The 22,412-nt window shown below is 48.0% G+C and overlaps 1 protein-coding gene across 1 annotated transcript in view; it reads left to right on the plus strand.

Annotated features, from left to right (window-relative positions):
- TUBG1 (tubulin gamma 1) overlaps nt 1-21,157 on the plus strand; it is a 25,181-nt gene extending 4,024 nt beyond the window's left edge. The window contains exons 4-12 of the mRNA XM_081166607.1: nt 994-1,161; nt 1,970-2,038; nt 8,441-8,520; nt 10,399-10,525; nt 11,526-11,612; nt 13,883-14,032; nt 16,315-16,467; nt 17,965-18,126; nt 20,538-21,157. Coding sequence (XP_081022733.1) covers nt 994-1,161; nt 1,970-2,038; nt 8,441-8,520; nt 10,399-10,525; nt 11,526-11,612; nt 13,883-14,032; nt 16,315-16,467; nt 17,965-18,126; nt 20,538-20,735 — 1,194 coding nt within the window. The 3' untranslated portion in view covers nt 20,736-21,157. The remainder of the gene's footprint in view (nt 1-993; nt 1,162-1,969; nt 2,039-8,440; nt 8,521-10,398; nt 10,526-11,525; nt 11,613-13,882; nt 14,033-16,314; nt 16,468-17,964; nt 18,127-20,537) is intronic.
- The last annotated feature ends 1,255 nt before the right edge of the window (nt 21,158-22,412 follow it).

Below are 22,412 nucleotides of genomic sequence, written 5' to 3' on the forward strand. Positions count from 1 at the left end.
GGGCTGCAGGCTGCCACCCCAAGCCTTGCGGATAGCTTCCTGAAGCCTGGAGAGCGATAGGGGTCGGGACTTCAGTGAAAGCCTGCATTCGCCCCATAGGACGCACACACATTTTCCCTTCATTTTTGGAGGGGGGAAAGTGTGTCCTATAGGACGAAAAATACGGCACCTCCCCTCTTGTTGGGTTGCCCCAGCCACTCTGGGTGGCTTCCATTAGAGCACAGTAAGACATCAAACATTAAAAACTTCCCTATACAGGGCTGGCTTCAGATGTCTTCTAAAAGTCAGTTGTCTATTTCCTTGGCATCTGACAGGAGGCTGCTCCATAGGGCGGGTGCCACTACCGAGAAGGCCCTTTGCCTGGTTCCCTGTCGCCTCACTTCTTGCAATGAGGGAACCACCAGAAGGCCCTCTGAGCTGAACCTCAGTGGCTGGGCTGAGCGATGGGGGTAGAGATGCTCCTTCGGGTATACTGGGCCGAGGCCGTATGGTATCTGGGCAAATAAAGCAAACTACAGTGGTACCTCTGGTTAAGTACTTAATTCGTTCCAGAGGTTAGTTTTTAACCTGAAACTGTTCTTAACCTGAAGCACCACTTTAGCTAATGGGGCCTCCCGCTGCTGCTGTGCCGCCGGAGCACGATTTCTGTTCCCATCCTGAAGCAAAGTTCTTAACCTGAGGTACTATTAGCGGAGTCTGTAACTTGAAGCGTATGTAACCCAAAGCGTATGTAACCCGAGGTGCCACTGTAAGTGGTTATTATGCCTGTACATTGCGTCTGTTTGAATATGTTTATTTTATTGAAATATGAAACCATTTTTTATAAAAAAAGACAGAATAACAGCAACTGCTAAGGCGCGTCCACTGTGCCCTCTATGTGTTGCTCATTTTAAGATTACAGGTTTGCCGGCAGAAAATTCCTGGAAGGGGCAGAGTGCTTTTTTTGGTGCCGTTGTCCTTTTGGTTCAAGGTGCTTGCGTTTCCTGTTAACAGGCAGACGATGAACACTATATCCCGCGAGCTGTCCTCCTAGACCTGGAGCCACGAGTGATCCACTCCATCCTGAACTCTCCATATGCCAACCTGTACAACCCAGAAAACATATACCTGTCTGAGCATGGTGGCGGGGCTGGGAATAACTGGGCGAGTGGCTTTTCACAGGTAAGAAGGTCATGGAACTAGGAGCTGAGCAGCCTTGGTTCCTTTTTTTTTCAGATGATCTTTATTGAATTTTTGTTACATACTGTATATACACATACATTATATTTCACATTTGTTCTTTCTCTCCCGAACTGACTTCCCTCCTTCCTTCTTCTGGCTTTTTTGTGTCCCCTTTGACTTTTCGCATTGTCGTTGTCCATTTTCCACAAGACTGTTCTTCTTCATTTTTTCCATTAAATGTCCGTAAACAAACAAATCTTTCTATGTATACAAATTCTTGCCGTCTGTCTATATTCATTTACAAATATTGTTCAATAATAATCCTAATATACATTTTTAGTTCATTTTGATATTATTATCCAGTAAATTTCTTGTATTTTCCCGTTATGAGATATTATTTTCATTCTACTGGTTTCCCTATTTCACATCATCATCTCTATATATAACGTAAATTTTCCCCATTCTTTTTTATATGTTTCATCCCCCTGATGTCAAATTTTTGCTGTTAATTTGGCTATTTCTGCGAACTCCATAACCTTGTACTGCCATTCTTCTATTGTAGGCAATTTTTGCTGTTTCCATACCTGGTTATTGCTGGCTCAGGTATGGAAACAGCCTTGGTTCCTTTTGAAGGGGGGGGGCAAAGATACCCCCTTCAAAATAGCATCATGTCTCATAGTTTTTAACTGCTTGAATGGAAGATATAATCAACAGTAGGGTTTAGTTTCATAGTTTTCTACTTTTCTATCAGCTTAAGAAGTCAAAGGGAGGATAAATATTTGGCTTTGTTTTGCGATTCTTTCCTCAGGGAGAAAAGATCCATGAAGATATATTTGACATTATTGACAGAGAAGCTGACGGCAGTGACAGCTTAGAGGTAAGAGAAACCTTAAGAAGCAAGGAGGGAGGTACTGCCTTCAGGACTGTCCAAAACACAGCTAGGGCTGGCATTTTGTTGGTCCAGGGAGGCTGGAATGTTTTCCTAGACTTTTCTGTTGGAAGCAGCTGTTTCTTTCCAGACGGATTCCAGTCCGTTTGTTCCAAATCATTAGCAGGGATACAGTCACACCTCATGTTACGTTTGCTTCAGGTTGAGCATTTTCAGGTTGCATCCCACGGCGACCTGGAAGTACTGGAACGGGTTACTTCTGGGTTTCGCCGCTTGCACATGCGCAGACACACAAAATGACACGCATGTGCAGAAACAGCGAATCACGGTGCGCAGATGCGGGTTGTGTTCTTTTCACTAGCCTCCAGAACGGATCCCGTTCGCAACCAGAAGTACCACTGTATACTGCTTTTGTCCCTCTTTGAGGCCTTTTCCTGCATTCTTGTTCCAAAATAGCTCAATAGTTCTCCACCTCCACCCCCTGTATTTTGCTCTTCAAAAACAAACTTCTACTCACGCCTGGCGTGCTCTGGTCCATGGGGTCACGAAGAGTCGGACACAACTAAACAACAACAACAACTCACTTACAGGTGGGCTAAATTTGGCTATCTTTTAATCCACATCACTAAATAATTGCATTGTTGTTTTTTGTTTAAATTCTGCCTTTCTTCCAAAGAGCACAAGCTGGGATATGTGGTTGTGGCTTTCTTCACCATCCCTTTTTTTTATTCTCGCAACAACCATGCGACCCACGTTAGGCTGAGTGGTGGAGATAACTGCTCAAAGAAGATCACTCAGTCAGGTTTGTGGCAGAGATTTGTGACAGACTCTCCCGCATGTTCCCTCCCCTCCTTTGTTTAGCTCAAAGGAGCTACAGAGGTAGGTGGCCAATTGAAGGAGTGGCTCAAGGAAAATATGTTTTAACACCCTGTGGCGATCACACAGGGCCCCCGGACGTTTGACGGTCTATTGACCCTGTGCCACCACTGTAATTGCTTTCTTCGCTGCCGCCACCCCGCTTCTCACGGGGACACACGGAGTCCAGACTGTTGTTAACATTAACAAATAATCAAGTTTATTTGTAAATGCAGGAACAAGCGTATGGTTTCAGTTTATTTTTCTCTTGTCAGTTTCTTAATCTTAGTTCCTAACAACTCCATACTGCTTATTCTAACTATCTATCTGACTCCACCTAACAATTCCTCTCACTCTCTCACAATACAACTCTACCAACCCACACCTAATCCTCCCTCTACTCCCAAACCTCAACTGACTTTCAAAACCTCCCACTCTAACTTTTACTCCCCCCTTGCATTCTCACTGGCCAATCACATCACACCCATTTTAACCCTTTCCTTATGACCCACCTAGGAGGCAAATGCCAACCCCCCGCCCGCCGATTTTTCCTTATCTAAATTGCAGCTCACCCCCAGCTAATAATTTGCACTTTGGGGGAGGACGTAAAAATACCATTCAGGTTTATGTGTGCCTTACCCCATTGGACAAGTAGCAGCTTGGGAGTAGAGGAAGCTGTTCAAATGTGGGAAACGGTGAAAAGTAAAGCATTAAAAACCCTCTCACTGACAACTGAACTACAGTCATACCTTGGGTTACAGACGCTTCAGGTTGTGTTTTTTCAGGTTATGGAACTCCGAAACCCGGAAGTACCGGAACGGGTTACTTCCGGGTTTTGGCGGCCATGCATGCGCAGAAGCGCTAAATCGTGCTTTGCAAATGCGCAGAAGTGCCAAATCGCAACCCGCGTATGCACAGACGCACCGCTGCAGGTTGCGAACATTGCGGGTTGTAAATGCGCGTCCTGCACGGATCACGTTCGCAACCTGAGCATCCACTGTATTAAGAAAAACCTGCAGGAGATGAGCTCCTAGCATTTGGCTAGACCTCAGTCCACCCCTTTGATGACCACAGCCAGCACTGAAATATTATTATTATTATTATTATTATTATTATTATTATTATTATTATTACCAATAATAATAATAATAATTTATTTGTACCCTGCTCATCTGGCTGGGTTTCCCCAGCCACTCTGGGCGCCTCACAATAGAATATAAAAAACACGATGGACAGTCAAACATTAAAAACTTCACTAAACAGGGCAGCCTTCAGATGTCTTCTAAAAGTCAGATAGTTGTTTATTTCCTTGACATCTGATGGGAGGGCGTTCCACAGGGCGGGTGCCACTACCGAGAAGGCCCTCTGCCTGGTTCCCTGTAACCTCACTTCTCACAGTGAGGGAACCACCAGACGGCCCTCGGAGCTGGACCTCAGTGTCCGGGCTGAAGGATGGGGGTGGAGACGCTTCTTCAGGTGCACTGGGCTGAAGCCGTTTAGGGCTTGAAAGGTCAGCACCGACACTTTGCATTGTGCTCGGAAACATACTGGGAGCCAATGTAGCTCTTTCAGGACAGATGTTATGTGGTCTCGGCAGTCACTCCCAGTCACCAGTCTAGCTGCCGCATTCTGGATAGTTGTATTTTCCGGGTCACCTTCAAAAGTAGCCCCATGTAGAGCTGGCGGAGGAGGGACAGAGCCTGCCAGGTAGAAGGTAAAAACAGTAGCCTGGTAAAACTATGGTTGGTGATGTTTCTGGCCTTGTATACAAGGCTGCACCAGCTCTCGCAAACAGCTGTGCGTCACTCTTGCTCGTAGGAAGAAAGACTTTTAAAACATTCTTTTTAACTCCCCCAGATCCCTTTCATTTTAATCCGCTAGGTTACTCTTGCTGTTCCGCTGGCAGCTGCAACGAGGCATGACCTATCTTGGCAGCCAGCCTGGCAGATCTCAGCAGCAGCCGCCCTCTCTGGGCTCCTCCCTCCAGAGGAGTTCAGACTTTTGCTCGGCTGCTGCTTCTAGGTACAGACTTACACCTTGGGGATTTGTCTGTCTCCGGCTGCGTGCGTGCCACTGACACTAGTAAAACGAGAGAGACGCTTTTCTGCTTCACAGTCAAGGATGGCAGTTCTATTCAATGCGACACCTTGTTACTTCCTTTAGCTATCAGTGTCCAATCTGTGGTCTGGTTAGCTTCTTCCTGGGACTTGTCTTTTTGGAAATCCTGCTGGTACAGCAGTGCCTCGCAAGACGAAATTAATCCGTTCCGCGAGTCTCTTCGTCTTGCGGTTTTCTCGTCTTGCGAAGCATGGCTATAATAATAATAATAATAATAATAATAATAATAATAATAATAATTTTTTATTTATATCCCGCCCTCCCCAGCCCTCCCCTACCCTCGTCCCTTGGGATGGGGCGCAGATTGGAAGGGGTACGAGCGTATCCATATCTCGATCCCCTTCGCCTATAACATCTGCCCCCACCGCCATACCTCCCTCGCCCCTCCACGGTAGCAATCCCAGGCCTCATAGTAGCCTCCATTGATGACAATTAATGTTATTCTTTCGCAGCCTAAAACAATAAAACCTTAAAACAATAAAAACAAAAAACAAAAACAACCCAGAAAGCAATAAAACAATACAAATAAAAACTGCAAAAATTACAAATTCATCAAAATCTAACAAATTCCCAAGCCCACCCGAACATCCATCCCACCCCCATATATAAAAAATCTAAAGGGAAAGGAAAATATTTTTTTAAAAAAAATTAGCGGCTATTAGCGGCTTAGCGGCTATTAACAGCTTAGTGGCTTAGCGGCTATTAACGGCTTAGCGGCTTTAAGAAAAAGGAAACAAACTCGCAAGAACTCGCAAGAGGTTTTCGTCTTGCGAAGCAATCCCATAGGGAAATTCGTCTTGCGGAACGACTCAAAAAACGGAAAACTCTTTTGTCTAGCGAGTTTTTCGTCTTGCGAGGCATTCGTCTTGCGGGGCACCACTGTATACTGCTTTGAATCCCTTAGGAAGATAGAAACTGTTGCTATTCCCTCTCATGCCAAGCTTGAGTCATCAGGTGTCTTGACACAGGGCTGTCCAAAAACAAGCTAGTGTTTTCTGCTTGTATGAGATTCCACTACGCACACATGCATTGCCTTGTAGATTAAAGGAAGAAAAGTTGTTGTTGTTGTTGTTTTAAAGCAGCTCAATTAGGCTCAGTAAATTTCTGGAATTAAGGAAAAGTTAATTCTCTCTCTCTCTCTAATATGGGGAAGTTGATTTTGTCTCTCTCTTTCCATCTCTCCCTCCCTCTCTCTTTCTCTCCATATTCAGTGGTACCTTGGTTCTCAAACTTAATCCATTCCGGAAGTCAAAACCTGCCAAGGAGTCCAGTTCATTTTGGTGTCTTTTTAGATACTTTGTAAAAAGTTCCCATTCTTCCTTAAAGTCACCGTTGTCCTTCTCTCGCAGTTTGTATGTCAATTTAGCCAATTCTGCATAACTCATCATTTTTTCTTACCACTGTTCTTTCGTTGGAATTTCCTCATTCTTCCATCCTTGTGCTAACAAGACTCTTGCCACTGTTGTAGCGTACATAAATAAATTCTTTGTTTTTCTACTAACCTGTAAGTTATAAGTCTGCATTCTGAATTGAAAACAGGTTTCAAGGTCCTTTTCTTCTTTTGACTCCCTAACAGATTTATGTAATCCACTCTGTTTTTTCAGGCAACATTGAGGAACATGGTTACAATTTGGGTTAGGGGACAGGGGTGCGGCAAATCTCCTGGGGCGTTTGAGTTGCAGATGTTGTGTTGTTCTTAAATTTATCTGTCGCCTGTCTCGAGAAGACTCAAGCCGGCTTGTAGAAATACAAAGTATGCAAAAGGTTAACAAAAACACTAACAAACCCCAAAGTAGCCGTTTATCCATACAATATCGAAACAATTGATCTCCGCTAAAAATAATCCTAAGGTCAACATCGACGCAGTGGACAGATCAGTTGGTATCACCGTATTTTTTGCACCATAACACTCACTTTTTCCCTCCTAGAAAGTAAGGGGAAATGTCTGTGCGTGTTATGGAGGGAATGCCTACGGGTGGCGGGGGGGATCTGCTGCAGTCGTGAGCAGAGGATCCATGGTTCCCCTTCCTTCCCTCCTCCGTGGCTCGCTTTGAAACAGCAAAGCGGGAGAAGAGCTGCTGAGTGGGGAGGAGAGAGGGACAGAGAGCCTGCTTCTTTAAAGGAGCAAAGCGGGAGAGGAGAGGAGCCGCTTACACGAGTGTAAGCGGCTCCTGTCCGGTTGGTTCCTTTAAAGCAAGCAGGCTCTCTGTCCCTCTCTCCTCCCCACTCAGCTCGCTACATAGCAGCAAAGTTTTTCAGCGAGCCGGGGAGGAGGGAGAGAAGTAGAGCCTTTAAAGGAGCAAAGCGGGAGAGAAGAGGAGCCTTCTCCCCTTATACCCCTCTTCTCATTATTAGCAGCATCCTTCTCCACCCACCCCACGCATGCTCCTTGTCCCTTGAGTGCTTTTCCTTCCCTCCCCACTTAAAACGTGGTTACAAAGCACAGATCCACATGGATCCTCAGGATTTTTGCATTGGGCTACTCCAAACTCACTGTCAGATCACATGTCTGTGGCCACAGCATGAACCACAAAAATCATACATCCACTGTTTTGTCTAGAATATTTTTTTTCTTGTTTTCCTCCTCTAAAAACTATGTGCGTGTTATGGTCAGGTGTGTGTTATAGAGCGAAAAATACGGTAATAACGAATAAAAGCAGGAAATCCCATACAAACAAACGCAGGGGGAGGTTTTACAATAAAATAAAAGTAGTGAGGGCAAGGAATAAGGTTGCAGCTAAAAAACAAAGGAATCCTTCCATACGGTCCACCGTTTCAGATTTGCCTTTTATTTTATTTTTTAAAATGGCACCAATCAGGACTGAAAAGGTTACAAGACGGTAATGCAGAAAGCAATTGGGCAGCAGCGTTGTCTGAATTTTCATGGAAACTCAATGAACACAGCGTGGCAGTTTTTTTAAAAAAAGGGGCTAGTTCAACCATCCTTCACCTGTTGAGTACAGGTAAAGATAAAGGACCCCTGGATGGTTGAGTCCAGTCAAAGGTGACTTTGGGGTTGCGGCGCTCATCTCACTTTCAGGCCGAGGGAGCTGGCGTTTGTCCACAGACAGCTTTTCGGGTCATGTGGCCAGCAGGACTAAACTTCTTCTGGCGCAGAGTGCACAGAAACGCCGTTTACCTTCCCGCCGGAGTGGTACCTATTTATCTACTTGCACTTTGACGTGCTTTTGAACTGCTAGGTTGGCAGGAGTTGGGACAGAGCAACGGGAGCTCACCCCGTCACAGGGATTCGAACCATCGACCTTCCGAGCAGCAAGCCCAAGAGGCTCAGTGGTTTAGACCACAGCTCCACCCGCGTCCCTTGTTGAGTACAGACAGTGGCTTCTATTGTCCTTTGGCCTGACGGTTGTAATGTGGATTGACATATTTTCTGTTGCACGTCGTTCTTTCCTCCAGGGTTTTGTCCTGTGCCATTCTATCGCCGGTGGGACAGGCTCTGGTCTGGGCTCTTACCTCCTGGAGAGATTAAATGACAGGTGAGCAATGGCACAAAAAAACCCCACACATGCATGGACCCATATGCACACACCACTGGGGGAGCAGTAGGCGATGCAGCCAGGCATTCTACTTTGGAGAGCAAGCAGCCCAGCGGATGAGTAAGACGCCCCGCTGACTCAGAGTCAGGCCTGCCCCACCCAGACACCAGCTTGGGCAAGCCTTGGAGCTGGTGAAGTTGTGACTTGAAACGGGGGGAAGAGGCTGAGATCAGCCTGCCACCACAGGCAAGGAATGTTCATGAGCTTTTGCTAAAGCAAACCGCATCTCTCTGGCGTCGACACGTAGCGATTTGCGAGCCCGTATCCTTGCAAGATTTTCAGAAATTGCGAGGAAGGGGACGGAGCCACAGCTTTTACTTGACTCCTGCCCTTTGGTCTCAGAAATAACGCCCCAAGTAAACACTCCTTGGTTGTGGTTAATTTTCATTATGTTTGAAAGCGGCAACTTCTTGGTTTTTGCCGAAATTGGTGGGCTGTGATTTCCCCACACGATTGTAGTACAGTGGTACCTTGGGTTACATACGCTTCAGGTTACATACGCTTCAGGTTACATACGCTTCAGACTCCGCTAACCCAGAAATAGTACCTCGGGTTAAGAACTTTGCTTTAGGATGAGAACAGAAATCGTGCTCCGGCAGTGCGGCAGCAGCGGGAGGCCCCATTAGCTAAAGTGGTGCTTCAGGTTAAGAACAGTTTCAGGTTAAGTACAGACCTTTGGAACGAATTAAGTACTTAACCCGAGGTACCACTGTAATCTCATTTTGACTCAAGAAAATCATCATTTTCTAGTTCAAATCGTGGGAAATAAATACAGTCTAATAAGAAGTCTAATAAGAACTCATGTACTTGTGCCCCATAGTATTACAGTGGTACCTTGGGTTACATACGCTTCAGGTTACATACGCTTCAGCTTACAGACTCCACTAACCCAGAAATAGTACCTCGGGTTAAGAACTTTACCTCAGGATGAGAACAGAAATCGCGCAGCGGCAGGAGGCCCCATTAGCTAAAGTGGTACCTTAGGTTAAGAACAGTTTCAGGTTAAGAACGGACCTCAAGAACGAATTAAGTTCTTAACCCGAGGTACCACTGTATTTGAAAAAAACGACATGTTTGTCCCACTCCATTAAATCTTCCTCTACCTCTCAGTGGGAAGTAAAGCATGCAGATGACCTTGTGATTACTGTGGAAGACCTGATGGTTGGTATACCACGGGTCTTGGATAAGATTTGTGAGTTTGGCCAGGTAGCGGGTTTCAAGTTAAAAAAAATGAAAATGAAAATGTTGGTGCAAAATGTGGCAGAACAATATAAAAAAGACCTACAACAAATTACAGAATTGATAACAGAGGAGAATATCAAATAGCTAGGAGTGTGGTTGACAGCTAAGAATATAAATATCTTTAAGGATAACTATACAAATACCTGGAAAGAAATAAAGAAAAATTTGGAGGTATGGGGAAGGATGAATTTATCTCTGTGGGAGAGGATATCAGTAATAAAAATGAATGTATTGCCAAGAATGTTATCTTTGTTCCAATCGATACCCGTAATCAGCGGCGCAGGACACTTCAAGGAATGGCAAAAATATATATCTAAATTTATCTGGCAGGGGAAGAAGCCTAGAATAAAGTATAAATTGTTAACGGACTCTGCCAGGAGTCAGTAAGATATCGCACAAGGCTCATCACGCCAACATCTGATTAGGCCTCAGCCCAGTAGCACATCTAATCTTCTAAAATGGTTACCGGGTCGTCATGCACACCCTGGCGCTGGGGCCACAGAAACGAGTCCTGCAAAAGCACAAAGAGATACAGGATGTTTGTCTTTACTGAAGCGGCCATCTCTCTCCTCGCAGGTACCCCAAGAAGCTGGTGCAGACATACTCGGTCTTTCCCAACCAAGATGAGATGAGCGATGTGGTTGTTCAGCCGTACAACTCTCTCCTGACCCTCAAGCGGCTGACACAGAATGCCGACTGTGTGGTAAGGGGTGCAAAATTGGGGGTGCCATGGGGGGTGGGGAAGACAAAACTCCCTTCCTCCCTTCCCTCCCTCCCCCCCCCGGGTCTCAGTAGTAGAGCTGAGAAGCCTAACGCCCTATTCTTAAATACAGTGGTACCTTGGTTCTCGAATTTAATCCATTCCGGGAGTCCATTCGACTCCCGAAATGGTTTAAAAACCAGTCAATCGGAAGCTGCGTCAGACATTTGGCTTCCGAAAAGCGTTCGCAAACCGGAACACTCACTTCCGGGTTTGCTGCGTTCAGGAGCCGATTTGTTAGGGAGACAAGCTGTTTGACAACCAAGGTACCATTGTGTATGGAGAGATGGACCACGGGAACAATTTCCGTAGAGTTGGTTGGTATTTTTTTAAGGTTTCGCTGGTCGTACGGCAACACAGTCAGAGTCAGGGAGCTTCTGGGTGTTTCCTGAGCTTCCACTGTTGTTTGATATGTCGTTCCCTAGTATCTCCACGTCAGATAGTCCTGTAACGTGGCTGAGAATTCAGCTGAGAGCAGTCAAGAAACAAATGGGGATGTGGGGTGGAATTGGAACATTGTGTGTCTATTACATCTGAAGGAGCGTCTCCACTCCCATCGTTCTACCTGGACACTGAGGTCCAGCGCTGAGGGCCTTCTGATGGTTCCCTCACTGCGAGAAGCCAAGCTACAGGGAACCAGGCAGAGGGCCTTCTCGGTAGTGGCGCCCGCCCTGTGGAACACCAGATGTCCAAGAGAACAACAACTATCAGACTTTTAGAAGCACCTGAAGTCAGCCCTGTTTAGGGAAGCTTTTAATGTTTGATGTATTACTGTATTTTAATATTTGGTTGGAAGCCGCCCAGAGTGGCTGGGGAAGCCCAACCAGATGGGCGGGGTATAAAAAATAAATTATTATTATTATTATTAAGCGGGCAGAGGGATGCCCTCCCTCACCGCATGTACTCATCCTTTGCTTCTTAACCCCTGCCTCCCCTTTGATAGGTGGTTCTAGACAACACAGCCCTGAACCGCATTGCGACTGACAGACTACATATCCAGAATCCCACCTTTTCCCAAATTAACCAGCTGGTGAGTAAGCAGAGATGATGGGAGAAGAAGATGTCCCCACTCCCAAGAGCCTCTGAAGAAGGAAGGCTGGGGGTTAAAGTGACGTCAAAATACAGGGCAGGGAATTTAAATCTGCTGTTTACTATAACTTTGGTTCTGTAGGCCCTTTTAAAAATGGCAACTGTATGCCACTTTAAAGAAAAATGTGCTCATGAAAAGTGGCACGTAATGTTTTCAGGCAAATAAAAGTGTGGGCTTCGAATGAACTTGACCCAAATAACATTTTTGCCCCACCCTATTCACTTGCTAGGGACACAGGTGGCGCTGTGGGTTAAACCACAGAGCCTAGGACTTGCCAACCAGAAGGTCAGCAGTTCGAATTCCCGCGACGGGGTGAGCTCCCATTGCTCGGTCCCTGCTCCTGCCCACCTAGCAGTTCGAAAGCATGTCAAAGTGCAAGTGTAGAGGTACCACTCCGGCGGGAAGGTAAATGACGTTTCTGTGCGCTGCTCTGGTTCGCCAGAAGCGCCTTAGTCATGCTGGCCACATGACTCAGAAGCTGTACGCCGTCTCCCTCAGCCAATAAAGCGAGATGAGCACCGCAACCCCAGAGTCAGTCACGACTGGACCTAATGGTCGGGGGTCCCTTTACCTTTATTCACTCGCTAGAAATAAGCAAACTCCTCTTTTTCAGATTTCAGCGTTGGGCATTTCTCATTTGCCAGCTATTGGTTTTTCTCATGTTCTCTGCAAGTTTGAGTATTTGGGTGTATTTACTGGATTGTGTTAGGTTGTGTGTAGTTAATTGAAGAGTGCTATTACATCTTGCAAGATTAATTGCCTTATTCCAGAGATGAGAGCCCAGTAGAAGGGCTGGTTAACCTGGTTCTCATACGTCCAAGCCCAACATTTGCATCCCAGGAAAGGCTCCATTTTGGCTCCATTTATTTTTTAAACTTGGAAGTATTTGGAATAAACTCTTAGCGCTGGCACATCTCCCTCTGACTCAGCTTTGTCGCCCACATTGGACCTGGGATAGCCCAGTCAGCAGAGCAGGAGACTCCTCATCTCAGGGTTGTGATTTTGAGCCCCACATTGGGCAAAAGATTGCTGCATCTTTGGGGTTGGACCAGATGACCTTTGTGGTCCCTTCCAACTCTATGATTCTGATATACAGTGGTGCCTCGCAAGACAAAAAGAATCCGTTCTGTGATTTTCTTCGTCTAGCGGTTTTTTCGTCTTGCAAAGCAAGCCCATTGACGGATTAGCGGATTAGCGCTATTAGCGGCTTTTATCGGCTTATCGGATCAGCTGATAAGTGGCTTAGCGGCTTAGAAAAGGGGGGGAGGGAAAAAACCCCGCAGGAACTCGCAAGACATTTTCGTCTTGCGAAGCAAGCCCATAGGAGATTCGTTTTGCGAAGCACCTCCAAAACAGAAAACCCTTTCGTCTAGCGAGTTTTCCGTCTTGCGAGGCATTCGTCTTTAGGGGCACCACTGTATTTTAGGATTCTGAGAGGAGGTTGAGAGAAGTGGTCCTGGAAAATAGACACATGTTCCTTTTCCTGGAGCCCCTTGAAAACAGTACAGTACCTTGGAAGTTGAACGGAATGTATTCCGGAAGTCCGTTCGACTTCCATTCGGAAACCAAGGCACGGCTTCTGATTGGCTGCAGGAAGCTTCTGTAGCCAATCGGAAGCCGCGGATATCCTGGCAAGAGAAATTGATGGATTGTGCAGAACTGGCAAAATTGACACATAAGCTACGGGACAAGGACAAGTGTGATTTCAAAGATGAATGGGAACCCTTTACAAAGTACTTGATGACACAACAAAGTGAATTGGACTCTGGCAGGTTTTGAATAAACACAAACTAATCAGTTGGATAATTTAAGGATTTATACAAATTTGTAACATGCAGAGAACAGTATCCACAGAGAAACCAAAGATTTTAACTGAGGGGAGTCCGGGGGGGGGGGATCCTTTATGGGAGGTTGGGGGGAGGGAGGAAAATTGGGAAAATTAAGGATGTGATATTTTTGGATAATATGTTTTGTTTAAGTTTCTAATAAAAAATTATTTTAAAAAAGGAAGCCGTGGATGCCCCGTCGGACGTTCGGGTTCCAAAGAACGTCCGCAAACCGGAACACCCACTTCCAGGTTTGCGGCGTTCGGGAGCCAAAACGTCCGAGTACCAAAGCGTTCTGGATCCAAGGTAGGAATGTGTTCTCCTTTTGGTGTTGGCAAAAAGCCTTGCCCTGGCTTACGGTTTTGGTTTTGCTTCCTTGGCTAGGTCTCCACCATCATGTCTGCCAGCACCACCACGTTGCGCTACCCGGGCTACATGAACAATGACTTGATCGGGCTGATCGCCTCCCTGATTCCCACTCCCAGATTGCACTTCCTGATCACAGGCTACACTCCTCTCACCACAGACCAGGCTGTAAGTTCTTTCCTGCCTCTGCTCCTAAGCCTGGGAGGTCTCATGCTTGTTCCATTACTGGCTCTTGGCCTCCCTCTGCACCCTCAAGGGGTCTGAGAAGATACCGTCTTCAGTCTCCTGCCCTCCTGTTTTAATGGCCAGCCATCGCACATCCTAGGAACTGTGCAGTCAGAATGTGTGCAGTCTATGGTTGCAATGATTATAATGGTGTTAGAGGCCTGCGGGCAGTGCTTTTTTTCTAAAACAATGCTTAGGGGTACTCTCATTTTGACTCAAGAAAGTCACCATTTTCTAGTTCAAATCGGGGGAAATACCGTATTTTTTGCTCTATAAGACACACTTTTCCCCTCCTAAAAAGTAAGGGGAAATGTGTGGGCATCTTATGGAGCGAATGCAGGCTGCGCGGCTATCCCAGAATCCAGAACAGCTAGAGGGAGCCTTCATCCCCGTGCCCTGTGGAGGCTTCGCGGGGCTATCCAAAAGCCAGAACAAGGAGGGAGAAGGGCAGCCCATCACCTCGTGGCTCATGAAAGGGAGAGCTGAGCAGAGCCTGGGATGCATATAGGCTCTGCTCAGCACTTCCTTTAAAGAATTTTTTTTCTTGCATTCCCCCTCTAAAAACTAGGTGTGTCTTATGGAGCGAAAAATGCGGTAAATACAGTAAATGGACAAAAGCACAAAGAACATGCATTGCCTTCTATTACACGGCTGTCAGCTCCCAGTACCCTCCACATTGGCACGAGGTTGTGTGCACAAACATCTTCCCGAAACTGACCCATCGCCGTTCTAGATTCCAACTCCTACTTCACACATTAAACGCTCGCTTCTGTCTGAGACTCAGGAAACACCGTGACAGGGAATGAGGCCACCATCGTGGGTAGCAACGGAACTGATGATCACCGTGCTAGAGAAGAAACTAATTTTTTTTTGGAAATTTTTAGTTTCTTCTCCCGTTAGATCACAAAATGTTTAGGGGTATGTGTCCCCCTGTGTCCTCCCCAGAGAAAATCGCTGCCTGCAGGTGCGCAGAAACGAAAAGGAAGGGTAATACCTGAGGCTGACCCCTTCGGCAGCACTCCCACCCTGCTAAATACAGATGTTTTCTCCCCTTTTCACCCCTTCCCTCGCAAGCAGCAGGAGAAGATACAGAAGGGCAGATCGCAGAGGCTGGCAGTTCAGAAGAGGGTATCAAATGCATGGTGTGGGTGTGGCGACTTCTGTGTGTGAGAGCTCTCTCGCTCCCTGTTTTCTTGACCTTGATCTGTAGATACAGGCTTTGACCTGGCAGCTGGTCTTTCTGTTTCTATCTCTGTCACTTAAGGGAAGCCAGGGTGGCCCAAGAAGGTGAATCTGCTCCCCCAAATATCAGAAAAACTCGCTCTACGTGGGGCTGCCCTTGAGACTGACCCAGAAACTCCAGTGGGTGCAGAATGCCGCGGCGAGACTCCTTACGGGGTCCTCACTGCGGGATCACATTCACCCGGTGCTATACCAGCTGCACTGGCTCCCGGTGGAGTACAGGATCAGGTTTAAGGTGCTGGTTTTAACCTTTAAAGCCCTATACGGCCTAGGACCCTCGTACCTACGGGACCGCCTCTCCTGGTATGTCCCACAGAGGAATTTACGGTCTTCAAACAAAAACATCTTGGAGGTCCCAGGCCACAGAGAGGTTAGGCTGGCCTCAACTAGAGCCAGGGCTTTTTCGGCTGTGGCTCCGATCTGGTGGAACGCTCTGTCACAAGAGACTAGGGCCCTGCGGGACTTGACATCTTTCCGCAGGGCCTGCAAGACAGAGCTGTTTCACCAGGCCTTTGGCCGGGGCACAGCCTGACTCCCTCCTTTGGCAATCTTCACTGAACTTTAGTCTAATGGTTGCCATCAATTTGAGTTGAATTAATTTTAATGAAATGATTTTAGAACATTGTATTATTTTATTGTTGTAAGCCGCCCTGAGTCCGGCTTCGGCTGGGGAGGGCGGGATATAAATAAATTTTATTATTATTATTATTATTATTATTAAAAAAGATGTTGTATGAGGCGTGTTAACTAAAGCTGGGAGGCTGAAACATTTTCCTTCCGAATGGTCTTGGAACCTAGGGGTGATTCTTCTGTAATGTCTCAGGAATAGCCTCTTGGTGAAGACACTTCCTGAAATGGAGAATTCTTCCCAGCTGTGATGATCCACTCTCTGTGTGCGGCATGAACATTTCATTTCTCCTACCAATACTGACCTCTCTACCAATACTGGCCTATACTGACCTCCCCCTCCCCCCCCCCCGCAGGTGGCCAGCGTCCGCAAAACCACCGTCCTTGACGTGATGCGGCGGCTTCTGCAGCCCAAGAACGTCATGGTGTCCATGGGACGTGACCGACAGACGAACCATTGCTACATCGCCATCCTTAACATCATCCAGGGGGAAGTGGACCCCACCCAGGTCAGTGGCTAGAGAGAGATCAGCCATAGGAGAGGGACTGTATGGAGGAACCTGCACCAGGGGGGGTCACTGCTCATGATGGGCAGTGTCAAGGAAAGCAGTCTGCGAACCGCATACCCACATTTCATTCATAAATAAAAAAATAACCCTGCCCATCTGGCTGGGTTTCCCCAGCCACTTTGGGCGGCTTCCAACAAAATATTAAAAACATTAAAAACTTCACTAAACAGGGCTGCCTTCAGATGTCTTCTAAGAATCAGATAGCTGTTTATTTCCTTGACATCTGACAGGAGGGCGTTCCACAGGGCGGGCGCCACTACCGAGAAGGCCCTCCGCCTGGTTTCCTGTAAGCTCCCTTCTCTCAGGGAACCACCAGAAGGCCCTTGGAGCTGGACCTCAGTGTCCGGGCTGAAGGATGGGGGTGGAGACGCTCCTTCAGGTATACTGGACCGAGGCCGTTTAGGGCTTTAAAGGTCAGCACCAACACTTTGAATTGTGCTCGGAAACGTACTGGGAGCCAATGTTGCTCTTTCAGGACCGGTGTTATGTGGTCTCAGTGGCCGCCCCCAGTCACCAGTCTAGCTGCCACATTCTGGATTAGCTGCAGTTTCTGGATCACCTTCAAAGGTAGCCCCATGTAGAGCACATTGCAGTAGTCCAAGCGGGAGATAACTAGAGCATGCACCAATCTGCGGGCCAGATGGAGCTGGTAGACAGGTGTCCTGGACACAGAATTGTCCTGCGCCTCCATGGGCAGCTGTGAGTCCAAAATGACTCCCAGGCTGCGCACCTGCTCCTTCAGAGGCACAGTTACCCCATTCAGGACCAAAGAGGCCCCCACGCCTGCCCACTCATCCCCCCAAAACAGTACTTCTGTCTTGTCAGGATTCAACCTCAATCTGTTAGATGCCATCCATCCTCCAACCACCTCCAGACACCTCTGCAGTGCCTGTGGAATGCTGCAGAAGTCCACCACTACTCAAAATATAAAGCGTCCACAGTCTCTTCCTAGCCTGGATAGCTCAGTTGGTTCAAGCATGGTGCTGAGAATGCCAAGGTCGCAGGTTCGATCCCAGTATGGGGCAGCTGCTTATTTCCGTATTACAGGGGGTTGGACTAGGTCAGGGGTTTCCCGAACGTGGGTCTCCAACTGGACTACAACTCCCATCATCCCTTGCTAGTGTGGGTAGGGATGATGGGAATTGTAGTCCAAAAAACAGCTGGAGACCCGTGTTAAGGAAACCCTGGACTAGGCAACCGTCAGGGTCCTTCCAGCCCCTACCTTTCTATGATCCAAAGAAGAAGCAGTCAGGATAGCTCGGTTGGTAGAGCACGGCACCCTTCATCTCAAGGTTGTGGGTTCGAGTCCCGCAGTGGGTGAAAAATTGCTGCATTGCAGGGGGTCAGACTAGATGACCCTTGTGGTCCCTTCCAACTCTAGAATTCTATACAGGTCCCTCGGTTTGCACCCTTGAAAATAATCTGCCTTCCTTACAGGTCCACAAGAGCCTGCAGCGGATCCGAGAAAGGAAGCTGGCCAATTTCATTCCCTGGGGCCCAGCCAGCATCCAAGTAGCGCTTTCTAGGAAGTCTCCATACTTGCCATCAGCACACCGGGTCAGTGGTCTGATGATGGCCAACCATACCAACATTTCGTCGGTGAGTCTGGGTGCAAGCACGGATGCGTCCGTTTACTAAGGGGATTGGCATTTCCAGGCCTAATAAATATTGCCCTGGCAGGATGCCTGTTGCTTCCATCTACTCTCCTGACTAGTAGCTAACGCTGATCACAGTCCAGGAACCGCTTGTAAACTGGATTCAGTTTCCCTTAAGGCTTTTCGTGCTCAAGTTTCATATTTGTTGAGATATATGTAAGAAAAGCAAGGGCCGTAAGATGATAGCTCTCTGAAAGTAAATGTAGGAGAGAAAAGAAAGTCCTGTAAGATGTTCCTGGAGAGGCTTCTAGTAAAGGGTGGGTGGTTCTGGGTTGTTTGAAGAGGGTGTTGCTGTGACTGTATGGAGCAATGGGCAGAGCTATGGGAGAACTATGGTGCGTGCTCTGGTTATCTCCCTCTCGGACTACTGCAATGCGCTCTGCGTGGGGCTACCTTTGAAGGTGACCCGGAAACTACAACTAATCCAGAATGCGGCAGCCGGACTGGTGACTGGGAGCGGCCGTCGGGACCACATAACACCAGTCCTGAGAGATCTGCATTGGCTCCCAGTACGTTTCCGAGCATGATTCAAAGTGTTGTTGCTGACCTTTAAAGCCCTAAACGGCCTCAGCACACTAGACCTGAAGGAGCATCTCCACTTCCATCGTTCTGCCCGGACATTGAGGTCTAGCTCCGAGGGCCTTCTGGCAGTTCCCTCACTGTGAGAAGGGAGGTTGCAGGGAACCAGGCAGAGGGCCTTCTCAGTGGTGGCACCCTCCCTGTGGAATCCCCCCCCCCCCATCAGATGTCTAGGAAATAAACAACTATCTGACTTTTAGAAGACATCTGAAGGCATCCCTGTTTAGGAAAGTTTTTAATGCTTGATGTTTTATTATGTTTTTGTATGTGAGTTGGAAGACGCCAAGAGTGGCTGGGACAACTCAGCCAATTGGGTGGTGTATGATGATGATGATGATGAAACCATTAGGATTTAAAAGCCTTCATGGGTAGACCATCCCAAGAGATCCCCAGCCCCTGTTGACAGATGGTCCGGAGGCTTTAGATGCAGCCAGAGATGGCAGCAGTGAAAAAAACCCTTCCCTGCTGCAACTTAATCTGTAATACATTGGGCAGTGGAGCTCTTTCAAGTGCTGAGAGGCCTAGTTGCATTCCGAGCAGCAGGAGCCATTGGAACGATTAGTAACCCTACTGCACAAAACATACCGTAGTTTTGTTTTTTTTAAGTTGCCGATTTATTTCAGCTTGGCTACACCTTGATGCAAAATCTACAGCGCCCTGCCCCCCTGTGGCTTTCTGAGCTGTGTGGTATAGTGCAGTGTTTCCCAACCACTGTTCCGCGGCACACTAGTGTGCCGCGAGATGTTGCCTGGTGTGCCGCGAGATGTTGCCTGGAGGGAGGCGGGCGAGTTGGGCGGCGAGAGGCGGGGCGGCGGCGGCGAGGAGAGGCCGCCCAGCGCGGGGCTCTCGCCGTCTGCCTGCCTGGCTGCCTGCAAGCTCGGCGGGCAGCGCCTCCGTCCGCAGCGACCGCCTCGCGGCTCTCATTCCCTGCCCCTGCCAAAGCTCACCCAGCCAAGCCGCGCTCTCCTTCCTGCCTCGCTTTGCTGCCTCCTCCCCCCCCCACACCCAAAGCTTGGAGGTTCCCCGGCAAGTGGGAGGGGAAAAATTGAAACTTACACTTTCGTGCGTCCCTCCCGGCGTGATGCTGCGCGCTGACGTCACGGGGCTGTAATGGTGGTGTACCTCGAGATTTTTTTCATCAAACAAGTGTGCCTTTGCCCAAAAAAGGTTGGGAAACACTGGTATAGTGGTTAGGAGCAGTGGACTCGTAATCTGGCGAACCGGGTTCGCTTCCCCGCTCCTCCACATGCAGCTGCTGGGTGACTTTGGGCCAGTCACACTTCTCTGAAGTCTCTCAGCCTCACTCACCTCACAGAGTGTTTGTTGTGGGGGAGAAAGGGAAAGGAGATTGTTAGCCACTTTGAGACTCCTTAAAGGTAAAGGGACCCCTGACCATTAGGTCCAGTCGTGGCCGACTCTGGGGTTGCGGCGCTCATCTCGCTTTATTGGCTGAGGGAGCCGGCGTACAGCTTCCGGGTCATGTGGCCAGCATGACTATGCCGCTTCTGGCAAACCAGAGCAGCGCACGGAAACGCCGTTTACCTTCCCGCCGGAACGGTACCTATTTATCTACTTGCACTTTGATGTGCTTTCAAACTGCTAGGTGGGCAGGAGCAGGGACCGAGCAACGGGAGCTCACCCCATCGTGGGGATTCGAACCACCGACCTTCTGATCGGCATGCCCTAGGCTCTGTGGTTTAACCCACAGCACCACCCGCGTCCCTCCTCGGGTGATAAAGCGGGATATCAAATCCAAACTCTTCTTCTTTTACCCAGCTCTTTGAACGCACCTGCCAGCAGTACGACAAGCTGCGCAAACGCGAAGCCTTCCTGGAGCAGTTCCGCAAGGAGGACATCTTCAAGGAGAACTTTGACGAGCTCGACGACTCCCGGAAGGTTGTCCAGGAGCTGATAGACGAATACCACGCCGCCACCCGGCCTGACTACATCTCCTGGGGCACACAAGAGCAGTGAGGCATGGGCATCCCTCCGGAAGTGACAAAGATGCCATCCTTCACCTCCTGTGACCCAGGGCTGGGGCTGTGAGGGTACTTGCAGGTCCCTAAACAGGGGAAGGGATTCCTTGTGTTGTTTTTGGCTCTCCTGTTAGAATATCCATCACTTGTCAAGCTGCAGCCTAATGCTCCCATTCCTGGGCCTGACTGCACCCCCGTTGCCTTAAAAGAACCAGGCTGTCTCTCTGGCATTTTCCCAAGGAGCGAGTCTGGTTAGCAGCATTAGAATAGCTCCTTTTCTTGTTTGTTCCTTTCCGTGTCCCTAAGAAGCTTTTTCCTCTGCTAAGCGGTTTTCCTGTCGCACGTGTGTTTTATTGAAACTTATTCGATCGCAGGCGGAAATAAGCACCAAAGAGATGCAACGTTTTGAAGTTAACTAGGCATCTGTGTTTCTGTGTATTTTGTGTTACTGTCCCACAGCAGCTGAAAGAAACTGTGCCGTAGCTACACATAAGACAGGACACGGGTGAGGAGATACCAGACTAACAGGCAGAACCTCTATCATAGCATCCAGTTACCTTTTTTTAACAGGGAGGTTCATGCTGATAAAGGGACAAGACCATGGAGACCAGTAGCAGGGATGAAAAAGACATATTCTTTGCTCTTAAAGCTGCTGAACAAAAGAACCCTTTATTCCCTTTTCTTTTGGGTAGCAATGGTATTTGTTTTCTTTTGCTCCAAACAACACAATAGGATTCTCCTCCTATTTCCTACCATGAATTCTTGCACCTTGAGGAAACTGCATTAGCGTTGCTCAACCTGTTGAGGGATGCACTGGTGTAAGGGTGGCTTGGCAGGGGCTGCATGGGAACTGGGGTGCGGTTGGCCCTGCCGCCAAATGAGGCTACAGGTTGTCTCCCTCTGCTCTGCACAGTCCAACCACTGCAGGAGAAACAGGAGCCCACAAATGGGTTTGTCGTGATGGGCAAGAATTGATGCCTCGTATTTTGCCCTCTTTAAAAACAATGAACTGCCAGATTAACCTTTTCAGCTGCTGACACTTCCTGACGTGCGAGGGAGTGATACATCAAGCTCTTTATTCTTTCCTGCCGTCTTGCTACACTCCAGCCTCTGCCATTTTCGTAGCAAGTGGCTCATAGGTGACCCATCCACCCTCTGAAAAAATGTCCCAGATATGGGGAGTGATTCACCCATCCCACAAATGGGATTCTTTGATTAAACAACAAAGACTTGATCTTGTTTATGTAGAATGGGCAGCTCTTTTTTAAAAAGGGGGAGAGATTGGTGCAAAGAAGAAATCCACAAAACCATTACAGTGGAATTTGGGTGGCAGGAGGTGGAATATAACTATTAAGTGCTGCTGGATGGATTCAGAAGCTTTTGGTGGGACTCTGTTTTCTTGGTACGTAGGGCACGAGCAGTGGAGATGGGAGTTAAAGGTAAAGGGACCCCTGACCATTAGGTCCAGTCATGGCCGACTCTGGGGTTGTGGTGCTCATCTCGCTTTATTGGGCGAGGGAGCCGGCATACAGCTTCCGGGTCATGTGGCCAGCATGACTAAGCCGCTTCTGGCGAACCAGAGCAGCACACGGAAACGCCGTTTACCTTCCCGCTGGAGTGGTACCTATTTATCTACTTGCACTTTGACGTGCTTTCGAACTGCTAGGTGGGCAGG

The sequence above is a fragment of the Podarcis bocagei genome (genome assembly GCF_964188305.1).
Source record: "Podarcis bocagei genome assembly, chromosome: 13".
NCBI classification, from domain to species: domain Eukaryota; kingdom Metazoa; phylum Chordata; class Lepidosauria; order Squamata; family Lacertidae; genus Podarcis; species Podarcis bocagei.